This window comes from Gavia stellata, chromosome Z (assembly GCF_030936135.1).
Source record: "Gavia stellata isolate bGavSte3 chromosome Z, bGavSte3.hap2, whole genome shotgun sequence".
NCBI lineage: Eukaryota > Metazoa > Chordata > Aves > Gaviiformes > Gaviidae > Gavia > Gavia stellata.
The window spans coordinates 26,888,097-26,900,992 of NC_082637.1; the positions used below are offsets into that span (position 1 = coordinate 26,888,097).

Below are 12,896 nucleotides of genomic sequence, written 5' to 3' on the forward strand. Positions count from 1 at the left end.
CAGTGAAACTCAGATTTCTTAATTTCCTGCTAGAGGAAGACCCCAAATCAACAGCAAAATAAACTCAAATTGCAGCATGTATTCACTGCTGTTTTAGTTTCCATGTTATATGGCTCTGAAATCAATTTACAGTTCCTCTTTAAGTGTTAAATTCAAACTTGTTTAGAGTTTACACAATAGCCTGAGCTAGAATAAGCCAATTTATTTTAAGGATTTTGCAGTGCCAGTAAAATGTAAAAAACTGATTATTTTTTTAAGTTGTTTTTTTTAATTTTGTCGGGGGACACAGGACCTTCCATAGGACTTCGTTACTACTAAAGTGCCAAGACCAAAGGTTAAGCTGCTTTGTCACTGTGGGTTTTCTGCTTCAAACCTGGTAACAATCACAGTATTTCAGACTTCACGTTGGAACATTTTGCTGTGCTGCAGGCAAAAACCAAAAATAAATCTTAATATGCTGTGGTTGAAAGTATGTCATCCAGACTGAAGTCTCCGAAAGACTTTAAATGCAAGAACAGCGCAGTTGATAACGTGTAACTGAAAGTATGCAGTGGATGGAGAACTTAAAACAAGAAATGCATTATTAAAACTCTGTTGAACGGGATTTTTGTAACTTTTGTTCTTGTTCTGTAACAGGTGGTTCCATAATATCAGAACTGGTAAAGCTTGATTCCTCCCTTGTGGTGGATTTGTTTGCCATTTCCTGTATTTTATCTTGCAGTAACACAGTGCTGTCCTTGTATATGAAAAACCTCTGTCTCACCACGAGTTTATTTGTTTAAAATTCCTTCCCCTTTCTTAGAGGTGATTAAAACTGTTCCCAGGTTTTGGGGCATACAGACAGCATGGGAAATCATAATTAAATTCTTATTTTGTAAAACAGCAGGCTGATAAACTTCCAGGAGTAAAGATTTTGTAGCTAAATAATTATTGTTGCATTGCCAGCTGGGCTTCAGTTGTACTTTTGATACTTATGAAACTTCTGCTTTTTGCAAAAAAAAGCCTTATGATTAGTGAGTGACTTCTTTCAGTAACTGGGTACATTAGAACTGTAGCAAATGCTGACAATTTATGGGTTTCATCTTCTGGTGTTGCTAAAAAGAATAGGAAGTATAATGAATGTGTATCTTATCAGGGTGGAGTAATTGTTCCCTTAACAACAGTTGTTCAGCATACATAGGTGCAGTGGCAAATGATATGCCACAGATTATGGATTAGTATTTTAGTGTGATTAGAAGTTTTTGATAGTTCCTACAAGAAGAGAAAGTAATTGAGAGGCCCCAGTTTGTCACTGACGTAGTTATGACTATCCTCTTTTGTTTTCTGTAAAAGTGCATAATGCTGCTCCACAGAATCTGAAATCCTAGCCTTAATCTGAGCAAGATGCCAGTTTCAGTGACCAAGTATGTGCTAACAAGAGTACAGCATATCCAGGTGTTCCTTAGTTGCTGTCTGCTGTAATCGGCATGGAGAGTAATGGTCAGGGTCCTTTCTGGCATAAGACTCCAGGCTGTTAAAATAGTTTGTCAGTGTGTTCGCTTGACTGTCAAGCTCCAGGGGTTGTTTTGGTTTTGGTTTGTTTTTTTCCCCCTCTTATTTTGGGACATCAGGGTGGGGTTTTTGTAAGGTTTGTATTTTTTCTTTTTAATGGCAGGGGAATAGAGGGAGCATGAAAGAGAATAAGAAGTAGAAAAATCTAACTGGTGGGTTTTGTTTCCTTTCTTACAGTAACATCTATAAGATGAATCCTAATCCGTAGGTCTATCGTAGGTCCTATCGTATCCATACCCCTATCGTATCCAGAAATGGTGCAAAGGAGTATGAAGAAAGCAGTGCTTTGGGGTAGAAAGACAAAAGTAGTATCTATCTTAAAGGCTACAATCATAAAATATGAAAATGTAGAAGAAAGCTAGAAATTGTCTTCCTCTGCTTAACATGCGACTGGTGATTTAAAGAGAATGTATTATTCTGGATGTGTTTTGTAATGTCCATCATGTTGTATCATTGAAGATCTGTCGTGTGTGATGCTTGCTGAGAGGCAGTTTTGCGATGAATTTGCATTCCTAATTTACACTCCCTTAGCTTTCAAATTCTTACATTGAGGAATACAAGCCTGTGGTGGTAAAGATTACAAAAGCAGCTGAGTACCAATTCCTTAACATATTAATAATTGGCTCATTGCTTTTTTTGGTAGATGCTATGCAAATAATAAAGATTGTATTTCATAGCCTGTTCATGTTGTATATGGGTATAATATTTCTAATTATAGTTCATACCAGTGCTTTCAATTGATGGCTTCTTAGGACAGTGGGGCTGTATTATGTAGAGGTTAAGACACTAGACTTAAACTTGGGATCTCAGGGAAATCTTGTTGCATTCTTAGATATGGCAGTGGGCAGACAGGTGGGAGTCTTTTGTTTTTTCTTTTTCACTCTCAGAAAGTCATTTCACTTCTTACTGTTAAGGAAAATGGGCTCAGAGACAATATATTTACTCTTACAGAGCTTTTTTTGCACCTACTGTTGTTGGGATCATTACTGTCTGGCTTCATACAGCTCCATATTATTCATAAATTATCAGATTAGGCTTCTTTAAATCTGGTTTTGCTGCTGAAGTAATAAAGCTTATATTTAGGTCATCTGTAATATGTACCTAACTCTGTAAGGCTAGAATTACTTTCAAAGTTTTAGCAGGGAGAGGCAAAGGTATTAATGCAGATGGAGGGTTGCTTGCATTTTCCTGAGCTCCTGGCAGGTGGACATAAGTGATAAAGAAATTATTTGTCTAACATTGTGTACTGAAGAACTGTCACTTCAGAATAACTAATGAGTACAGAAACATGAACAGTGTTATGAGGCTTGCATTTATGCTTTCTGTTTTGAGGATTTTAGTTAAGGATTTAAAATCCCTTATTTTCTTAACGCTCAGAAGATGAAAATATTTTTTTACTGTACAATAAACTATATTATAAAAGACTGAAATGCATTTGCCTTTCCCATTGTTCACTGAGGCTGCTGATAAGAGTTGTTTTTGGAGGGAAATGACCTTTGAAATATGCGTAAGATATTTGTTTCTAGAAGTTAAAAGAGCAAGGGAGTGGGTATCCTGTTACTTAATAAGATTGTCTTTTTTTTTTTTGAGTAGACCTCAGTCTCGGCAGGCAAGCTTGGTTGAGTGCAGTCATCGGTTTTTTTTTTTAAATACTGTACTTAAAAGAATGGAACAAAATTCTACAATGCTGGGTAAAATAATTGAGGTGTCTTGCACTATTAAATCTGCTCTTAAAGGGCAAAACTTCGAGGTTACACTGAAACCATATCTAACTGTAGAAGAAAAAAGGCTTGCTGCTGCTGATCCATATGAAAGTATGGAGCAATATTTTACTCTGTAAGTATCTAATACTTGCTAATCCTGGATTATAATTTGTTATAAAAGATTTTTTAAAAATACATCAATTCATGTAGCAATTAATTTCTAAATGGATTCATCAAGAACTTGTGGTTTTTTCTATTATTTTTTTCCACCCACTGCCCTTCTCTTAGGAAAGCAAGGCTGACTGTAAGCAGATCTTCATGTCTTAATTTCTCTTGTTTGTCTTCCCTGTTATGTTTCAAGATGTTTTAATTTTAAATGTATGATAGGAGTATTTTCTATAAGAAGTAGAAGTACATTTCAGCATTAAATACTTTTTCTGTCTTCGCATCTTAAATTTGCCTTTTGCTTTTTTTCTTTGTATTTGTTACACTGGTAACTCAAACTCATCCTATGATTACTGTCTGCTTTTGTCATTCTCAACTTCTGGGAGGTAGGCTTCAGCATGTACTTGATCTTGTGCCGTGTAACTTCCTCCATTTTTGCTGCTTGATCCTCAAGTTATTATTTCCACATTTTCTACTTTCTTACTTGTAAATTTTGTTGACATATTCTTATTTTTACATGTTAACTTTTTTGTGATTTTTTTATTGGGTAAATGTATTTGCAGACTTGAATCTTAAGCAGTTGTTACAATGTCTTATTCATGCAATACTTTTTGATTCCTTACTCAGATACTGTTTTTTGAAAAGTAGTTGCTTTGCTTGTTCTGCCAATGAAGTATCTTCCTACCAATTCTATGAGAACTAGGTGATCACAATTTAGTAATATTATGCTGTGCTTTAGGTTTTCCTGATGCCTCTGTCTCAATTTCTGCATCATTATGTGAAATAGCAGTGGGAAACTGGAAGCGGGAGCACAGGGCTAGAAGCAACTTTCTCAATAAATCTAGTCTTCTGCTATGTAACTTTGGTAACTGTTCATATAGATTCTTTCACAAGCTAAGCTTAAAAGGTAAGGATTAAGACTTAAGCAGAAGAAATTAGCAGTCTGAAATTTCTGTTTCCAACTAGAGCAATGTCTCAGGCAAGGTGCTTCAAGCTGATCTGAAAGAACTGAGACTTACTTGGTATCCTGTGAGGAACAGGTGGACAGGAATGGTCAGCAAAATAAGCTATCTCTGTGGCCAAGAACGATGGGAGTGAAGAGATTTGCCAAAAGTTAAATCAAGCTAGCCGCCTTAAAAAGTTAATTACAAACGGAACTACGCTTCTCAGTAGCCATCACTAATAAGAAACTGTATCTGCAAGAGAACATCCTTATTGACTTACTATTTTTGTGTGAGAATTTTTTCAGCTGTAAAAAGTGCTTGAGTGCTATATGTGTCTAATAGTCAGGCTATCTTAATCTTATGGCATGTAGAATAGAGGTACTACAGATCTGAGGCTTTTAATCCTGAGGACAAGCTATAGCAATTTACAGTCCAGAAAGGCAGGTGAAAACATAAGGTTATGTACTTGATTCTTACTGAAATTCAGACCGTACTGAAGTCTGCTATTGGGCTTTTCAGTGATTTACATAAGCTGATACTGTATTTCAACACAAACGTCAACCTCAGGCTGTTACACCTGGCCCTTACCAGTGTTGGTTCATATTGAGCTCTTCTCTTGCCTCAAGACTTCAACCTTCAAGCCAAAGTTCAGCTAACAGCAGATTAAAGTTGCATGGGCTTGCATCATTATTGGAATCTGATCGATTCTTTTACTAAACACTTATTATACTAGGCCAGCATGTTAACAAATAAAATTTAAAAGTGGGCAAGAAGTAGCAGTGCTTCACCTTAAGTTGCTGAATTGATGCAAGAATATAAAAATGGTACTCTGGTTTTATTTTTTACTTTTCCTAATTCATGCTTTACTGTGTTTCTACCATAGAAATGAAGACCTAAAACAAATGTTGGAAAGCAGTAAAGATTCTGCAAAGCTGGATGCTATGAAAAGGATTGTTGGGGTATGTGATTCTTTTATTATTTTCTTTTATTATTATTTGTTAGTGTATCTGTTTTTTATTACTATTTTTATTTCTTGAATGTGAATACTGGTTTTTGCTTTGCAGATCCTGTACCAAGTCAGCATCTGAATCTCTAAATGGTGTTTAAAAGCTACTGTGAATTCCTTAATTTGGAATTTTGTGTAGAAATTGCTATATCAAAATATAGGCAGTGATATGCTTTTAAAATATTTATGTAACAATACCAATATGCCTGTAAATAACTGTTTTCAGTAGGGAGGTGAGAGATTAAATAGGAAATGGTTCCTTCAGGGAAGCTTCAGCAGCTGTCTTAATTCAGCAGACAGGAAACAACAGAAATTTGCAGGAGTAAAACGATAAATTGAGTATACTATTTTTATTTTTTTAGATTATATAAGGATTCTTTTTTAATTGAGCGTGTTGCCTATATATTTGGCTAAGTATTTCAGGTGAACTGTGTACCCATAGAGGTGATTGAATACATCATGGAGTTGATAAAGTCTCTTTTATTTCTTCTTAAAAGTATTAGAAGAATGTGATATGGAAAGCTGTTCAGTGTCTAGCTGACTTCTTTTTTTGGGACTTCTGCATTTGCTTTCTCTCATTGTTCCTTCAATCTCCTCTGGATGTGCTTTTTTGTTTTGCATGTTTTTTATATGGATTAGTTCTATCCAAGCATGTACTGAAGTGAGTACGTACAGCTTGTATCAAGCGATTGCATTCTTTCCTCTGACTCTGGAGCTGGCGATTTCTCCATTATCCTCATTTTTTTCGGAGTGAAAGGTTTCTTTGTTCATATCAACATGATGGGGGATTCCTCAGAGTTTGACCAGCGAGAGTCTGGCATACAGAGGTGCTGTTGCAAGAAATCATGGCCTTTAGAAGTGCCATGGTTTCAACCTATGGTAACTTACATTATTCTGCTTCCCTCAGAAAAGATCTTCCTTCTGACTGTTACTGTGGGCAGGAGAGTTAGGGAAGGTTGCCTGTTGCTCCTTTGGTTTTCTTTGTATTTGGAAACTGTCGCAACTGAATGTGTGTGTGTATGTATATGGAGGAATTGGAAACTATTAAATTGGGTCAGCTTTCAATTTTAAACCAAGGCTTTACTATATTGGTTTTTAAATTTTTTTCCTACAAACAATACTCCCATTATAAATGAGTGCACAATGAGAAAATGCACTGTATTGGGTTTGCATGGCAACGTTTTGGTAGCGGGAGGGGCTACAGGGGTGGTTTCTGTGAGAAGCTGCTAGAAACTTCCCCTATGTCTGATAGAGCCAATGCCAGCCGGCTCCAAGACGGACCCACCGATAGCCAAGGCTGAGCCCATCAGTCACGGTGGTACTGCCTCAGTGCTAACGTATTTAAGAAAGGGGAACAACAACGGCGCAATGGCAGCCGGGGAAGAGAGGAGTGAGAATATGTTAGAGAAACAGCTCTGCAGACACCAAGGTCAGTGAAGAAGGAGGGGGAGGAGGTGCTCCAGGCGCTGGAGCAGCCTGTGGAGGTCCACGGTGGAGCAGATATCCACCTGAAGCTTGTGGAGGACCCCATGCCGGAGCAGGTGGATCCCTGAAGGAGGCTGTGACCCTGTGGGAAGCCTGCGCTGGAGCAAGCCCCTGGCAGGACCTGTGGAGCTGTGAAGAGAGGAGCCCACGCTGGAGTCAGTTTGCTGGCAGGACTTGTGACCCCTGCAGGGGGCCTGCACTGGAGCAGTCTGTTCCTGAAGGACTGCATGCTGTGGAAAGGACCCATGCTGGAGCAGTTCAGGAGGAACTGTAGCCTGTGGGAAGGACCAACATTGGAGAACTTCATGGACAACTGTCACCCATGGGAGGGACCCCATGCTGGAGCAGGGGAAGAGTGGGGGGAGGAAGGAGTGGCAGAAATGCCATGTGATGAACTGACTGCAACCCCCATTCTCCATCACCCTGTGTTGCTCATGGGGAGGAGGTAGAGAAGAATTCAGGAGTGAAGTTGAGCCTGGGAAGAAGGGAGGGGTAGAGGGAAGGTGTTTTAAAGATTTGGTTTTATTTCTCATTATCCTACTCTGATTTTGATTGGTAATAAATTAAACTAATCTCCCCAAGTTGAGTCTATATTGCCCATGACAGTAATGATGAGTGATCTCCCTCTCCTTACCTTGACCCATGAGCCTTTCGTTACATTTTCTCTCCCCTGTCCAGCTGAGGAAGGGGAGTGATAGAGCGGCTTTGGTGGGCACCTGGTGTCTAGCCAGGGTCAACCCACCACATGCACTCAACTATAAATACCTGATGCTGCTACATATTCAAAGCAGTTCTTAACAACTGATTCATTAATTTTCTGGAAGTATATGATACCATGAAGCTGGAGACGTGTAGTTAGCACTGATAGCTGTGGTCTCTGATGGTCTTAGGCTGAGGTGATCAGGCTTAAGAGCTCTTCAGCAAGGGAAGGCAGAACTCAACTGAGCACATCCTTTGTTCTGCTCCCCCCATCTCCCAATTCCAGATTTTTGTCCTTTTATTAAGTCCCTAGTCCTTGGTTTCTGACCCTGTTCTAAGCACTGCATGCTGCTGGAAGAGCCCTACTTTCCCAGATGGCAGCAGGTACTTTCTGTTTCTTGGGTATTTTTCCCTTGTTCAGCTACTGCTTCTTTTCTTAAAGCAGAAACAGCCTTCTAGCTTGTAAGGTTGATCATTACTTGACCGCAAGCAAGTTGTTTGAATTACTGGATCCTCTGTTTTCAGGTTCTTCCGTATTTTCAAGGTATTTGCTGTTATCCTGTGTTTAAACTCTGTTTCATAACAGACACTTGGAACCAACTTCTGCTTCACATAACAACCTGAAACAATGAGCTTTACAGGCCAGGACTAGGACCTTGCTCAATTAGCATAAGGCCTGGTGGCCGTGATGATACTCTTCTTCCTGGGCGCAGACACTTGTGTGTTACCAGTTGTGTGCTTACATTTATAGAGTTATCAGGGATGAGATGTGTTTTCCTGAGATGAAAGGCTTCCTCTAGCCTTATTGTTAGGTAAAGGAACTCTGTCCAGAGTATTGTTTAACGTGTCTCAATGGAATGCTCTTTTTCACTGATTTTATGTAGGGGGAAAAAGCTGTGCATAACAATAGTTTTCTTACTCTTTTAGTAGACTTCAAGAGGCCGAACCTTCATTTGTCCATATAGGTGTGATGGAAAAGTACCAGGCAAAGACTGCTTATAGCTTCTTTTGCTGCTTCTTCCTCCTTTAAGGTGGTTTGCGAACTCTCTCCTTGGGATAAGGAGATTCATTATGAATAAAAACAAATCTGTCTTGCAGAGAGTGACTTTAATGTACTTTCAAGCATAGAGTAGTCCACTTTTGATCATTCCACTCCTCCTCTTACATGAAGGTGTCTAAGCCTACCTTCAGCTGAAATACGTATGTGTGACTTTAATGATCAATGATGTCTTTTTTTAATCAGTATATTTTTTGTTTCTTCCTTACATGCATGCCATAAAATAATTGCAGTCTTTGGAAGATTATGAGCAACACTGCTGGTTTAGAAAGAAATTTGAAGTATATACAGAACTAAGTTTATTCTACTATATTAACAAAAACACAATAGCCGCTATTTCTTCTAAAACATACACTGATATTACAACAACCAAGACATTCTTGTTACCAGGTCTTGACACCTGTCTGAACTTCTCACCTGGGAAAAAAATCTCAGTGGAATTTTGCTCCTGAAGATTTTTGGAGCATAAATTTAGGAAACAAATTCACATGCCTGATTTCACATGCCTGATTTCCCACATAGTCTTTCATCTATGTCTGTGTGTGTCTCATGAAGAAAAATGTTTAGTACACCCTGACATTACATAGCACTTATTCTAGAATGACGGTTTCTGTCTGTGCAGGAACTCCAGGTATATTAGACAACACAATTGGAGAATGTCTAGGCACAGCAACAAAAATGACATGATAGACCTTAGTCTTGGGAAGAACCATTATGTTCTTTCAGGTTAATGATCCATGGGCTGAGGAGGATTTACGCTAATCGTTATGACTTAATGAGTCAAAATACACTCTTTTAAAAGACCCTAAATACATATTTACATGGTACACTGGAGCTATTATGGTTGATCAGTTAAATAATGCCAGTAATGCATAAAGTCATACTGTTACAGCCTATCAGGGAAGTCTAAGGGTCATCCCTATTGTTGAATAATGTAACTTGTGTTGCATCAAGATGAGATGATTGATAATATTTTATTCTATGATATTTCTCTGCAGTGCATCTTGCTACTAAGTTCTACTTGACTCTGGTCATTCTGAACCTGACATTTATTACAAAGACCCGCCCCAGTCCTGACAGCAGTGGCTTAATTTAGATTCTTAGTTAAAACCCTTTGAAACCCATACAATGTGCTTGCTTCTTAGATACTTCCTGTGTTCTAATACAGCTGCAAGAAATAGTTTAAGGTGTTATGTTGGTTAAATTGAAATGTCATGCTGGACAGCTGCTCTTAAACCCTTTTGAAAGGCTTGCTTAGTAATAGCTTCAACTACAGCTACCTTCTTTTAGCATCTTTCTTCTAACCTACTCTGAATATACAGTTTGTTAAGATATTGCCTGGTTTTGTGTTTTCTTGTTTTTGTTGCATGAGATCCTAGTTCTTAAGGCCCTTAATGTGTTTTATCAATGAAATACAGGAATAGACCTGTGAGTTAGGAATATTAAGTTTAATCAGCTGTATAATGTTGAGTAATGGTGGGAATGTGGGACGGTTATGAACAGCAGTAACTGCACTTGCAAAACTCATGTGCCTGTGTTGGGTCCCTGTGCATTTGCTTGTCTTAGCTCTTGTCCTTTCTGATTAGGTTGATGTTTGGCTGACTGGATCCTGCCCTTGCTGGGGGAGCTCCAAGACTGTATTCGACACTGTAACTTGATATAAAACTTTCATAAAATTCCAGGGTTTGCAGCTTGGAAATGAAGTACTGGCAGACAATGTACTGGAATTAGATCTAAGAAGTAAGAGAGTAGTGCAGCTGTAGCATATATTGAAGTATTTTATTCCTTCTAACGTACTTGGTTTCTTATAAATGACTTCCTCTTTAAGTTGTTCATACAAGGGCTGAAGCTAAACCGGGGTTCTGTTGTTTGTGCTCTTTATTGAGACAATTTCATTGTTTACTACATGCCCTAATTTCAGATTTCTCTGAGATTAAATATGAAAACTTTCTTCCTTTTTAAAAAAAAATCACAGTGCATTGACTGATCTTGCTTTTACCTTGTTGATTTTTTGTTCTGTATAAATGCTTTAAGGCCTTTTGTGTTTAACTTGCCATGGAAAACAAACTTGCTTTGTTTTTAAAGTGCAATGTCTATTTTTTTCTCCTTGGTTCTGTTGCACACCAAGATTGTTCCAGAGAAAAGGTACAGGACTTAAACTTGTCTAACTTCTCCTGATGATTTGTTGTTGTTGTTTTTTGTTGGTTTGGGTTTTTTTGGATGCTAACTCCCAAAAGGTAATTCTGTAAAGCTGTTCAGATTAGCAAGGCATTTGTTTTAAGTAATTTTTAAACCATTAAAAATTATTTGCAGTCTGATAAGATGAAGTCCTATTCATTGATTACACCCCTCAAACTTGTAACCAGCCAGCACTCAGGGGTTTTGTTGTATGGATAGTATCTTTTAAAGTGTAATAGTTAACAAAAAAAAAAATCAGACTTTATCTTCAACTTCATAGAAATCACGTTTGAAATACAGATCTGGAACAAATGTCTGTCTGTAATAACACTGTAATAAATTATATTATCACATGAGTAAGATTCTTGTCTCTTTTTTTTTTTTTTCAGATGATTGCAAAGGGAAAAAATGCTTCTGAGCTGTTTCCTGCTGTTGTGAAGAATGTTGCCAGTAAAAATATTGAGGTATTCCTATAGCTCATCAAGCATACTGTTATGGAAGATCTGTTTATGAAAATTTTATCTAATTGTATCTGACTTCAAAAGAAACCATAAAATCTCTAGTATTTTTTAATAGAATTCTCAGGGTTTCATTTCAATGACAGCATTATGGTAATAGTTTAATGTGTTAATAAAGGAAACCTACTGGGTGATTTGGAGGGAGGAATAATAACTATTCACATTTAAAAATCTGATTTATTAGGGAAAGTTTGTGGAAGTGTATGGTGGTAATTCTGAGAAAAGGTACTATAGTTTATTTGAGGTGTGGTGCTGCTTGCAAAGTTTGATTAGGGATTGTGCTACATTCTATTTGAAAAATCTGTTGCAGATCAAGGCTCAGAAGTAAGAGTTGGGTAAAAAAGTTTTCACTGTTCCAATCATGTAGTATATTTATGAAAGGAGTGCCTCAGCATTAGGATTGCAGAGTGAGAGCACTTTAACTCAGTTAAACAAGTCTTCATACGAATTCGTGGTTAGGCAAAATATGATGTTACTATTGAAGTGTGTTTAAAATGATTTTTTGTTTCACAATACTTAAATGTTGGTTCTTTTGATAATTTAGTTTAGATAATTTGTTTAATGCCTTATTAATGTGAATGCCTGTGTTTCTAGGAAGTTATAGAAATGTAGCTTTCAAACCTCAGAATCTTTTGGAGAGATGTGACTATTGGGGGGTGGGGTGGGAATAGTTCCCATCTTGAGTAGAGAAGAAATTTTTGCTAATACACAGTGTAATCTCAAATCTTTGGGTTAATTTTATGTTTTGCAAGACATGGAGACTTTAAAGCAAAGTCATACATACATCTTGGAAATATGCCCTTATTTATTTTGTATGAAGAACTATGGAAGGAGTATATGAAGGGGCAGACAAGAACAATTTAAACTTTAAATAAAAGCAGCTGATGAAGAACCTGAGTCAGAATCATCTGTGGTAGGAGTTAATTTCTTTAGACAAGTTCCTTGACTAAACTTACTCAACTTGCACTATATTATGTGACTTTTAATTAAAAGAAGATGTATTTAGTAAGTGTTTTCAGGATTTCTGTAGATAAAAGCAATAGCAGAAACAGAAGTTTTTCTTTCAGGCTGTTTACCATCCATTTTATTTTAGCAACATATGTGTTTCTTCTTGCCCCAATATCAGGTGTTAGACATGCAGAGTAGCTTGCTTCTGTGTCTTTTTTTTCTCATAAGAAAGCAAGAAAAAGAAAAAAAGTCCATCTTGGACTAATGAAAATTCAAATTTCCGGGAAGCTAAAAAATGGAGATTGTGTTCAACTATTGTCGTGGTTTAGTCCCAGCCGGACTAATCACCACACAGCTGCTCGCTTACTCCCCTTCCTCAGCTGGACAGGAGAGAGAAAATATGACAAAAGGCTCGTAGGTTGAGACAAGGACATAGGGAGATCACTCACCAATTACCATCATGGGCAAAACAGAATTGACTTGGGGAAATTAGTTTAATTTATCACCAATCAAAATCAGAGTAGGATAATGAGAAATAAAACCAAATCTTAAAAACAACCACCTGCCCCCCACCCCTCCCTTCTTCCCAGGCTCAACTTCACTCCTGATTTTCTCTACCTCTTCCCCATGAGCGGCGCAGGG

The 12,896-nt window shown here is 37.7% G+C and overlaps 1 protein-coding gene across 2 annotated transcripts in view; it reads left to right on the top strand.

Annotated features, from left to right (window-relative positions):
• The window catches only part of AP3B1 (adaptor related protein complex 3 subunit beta 1), a 164,136-nt gene that overhangs the window by 6,819 nt on the left and 144,421 nt on the right, over positions 1-12,896 (top strand). For both annotated transcript variants that reach the window (XM_059834295.1, XM_059834296.1), the window contains exons 2-3: positions 5,247-5,322; positions 11,178-11,252. In XM_059834295.1, the coding sequence (XP_059690278.1) occupies positions 5,247-5,322; positions 11,178-11,252 (151 nt within the window). The remainder of the gene's footprint in view (positions 1-5,246; positions 5,323-11,177; positions 11,253-12,896) is intronic.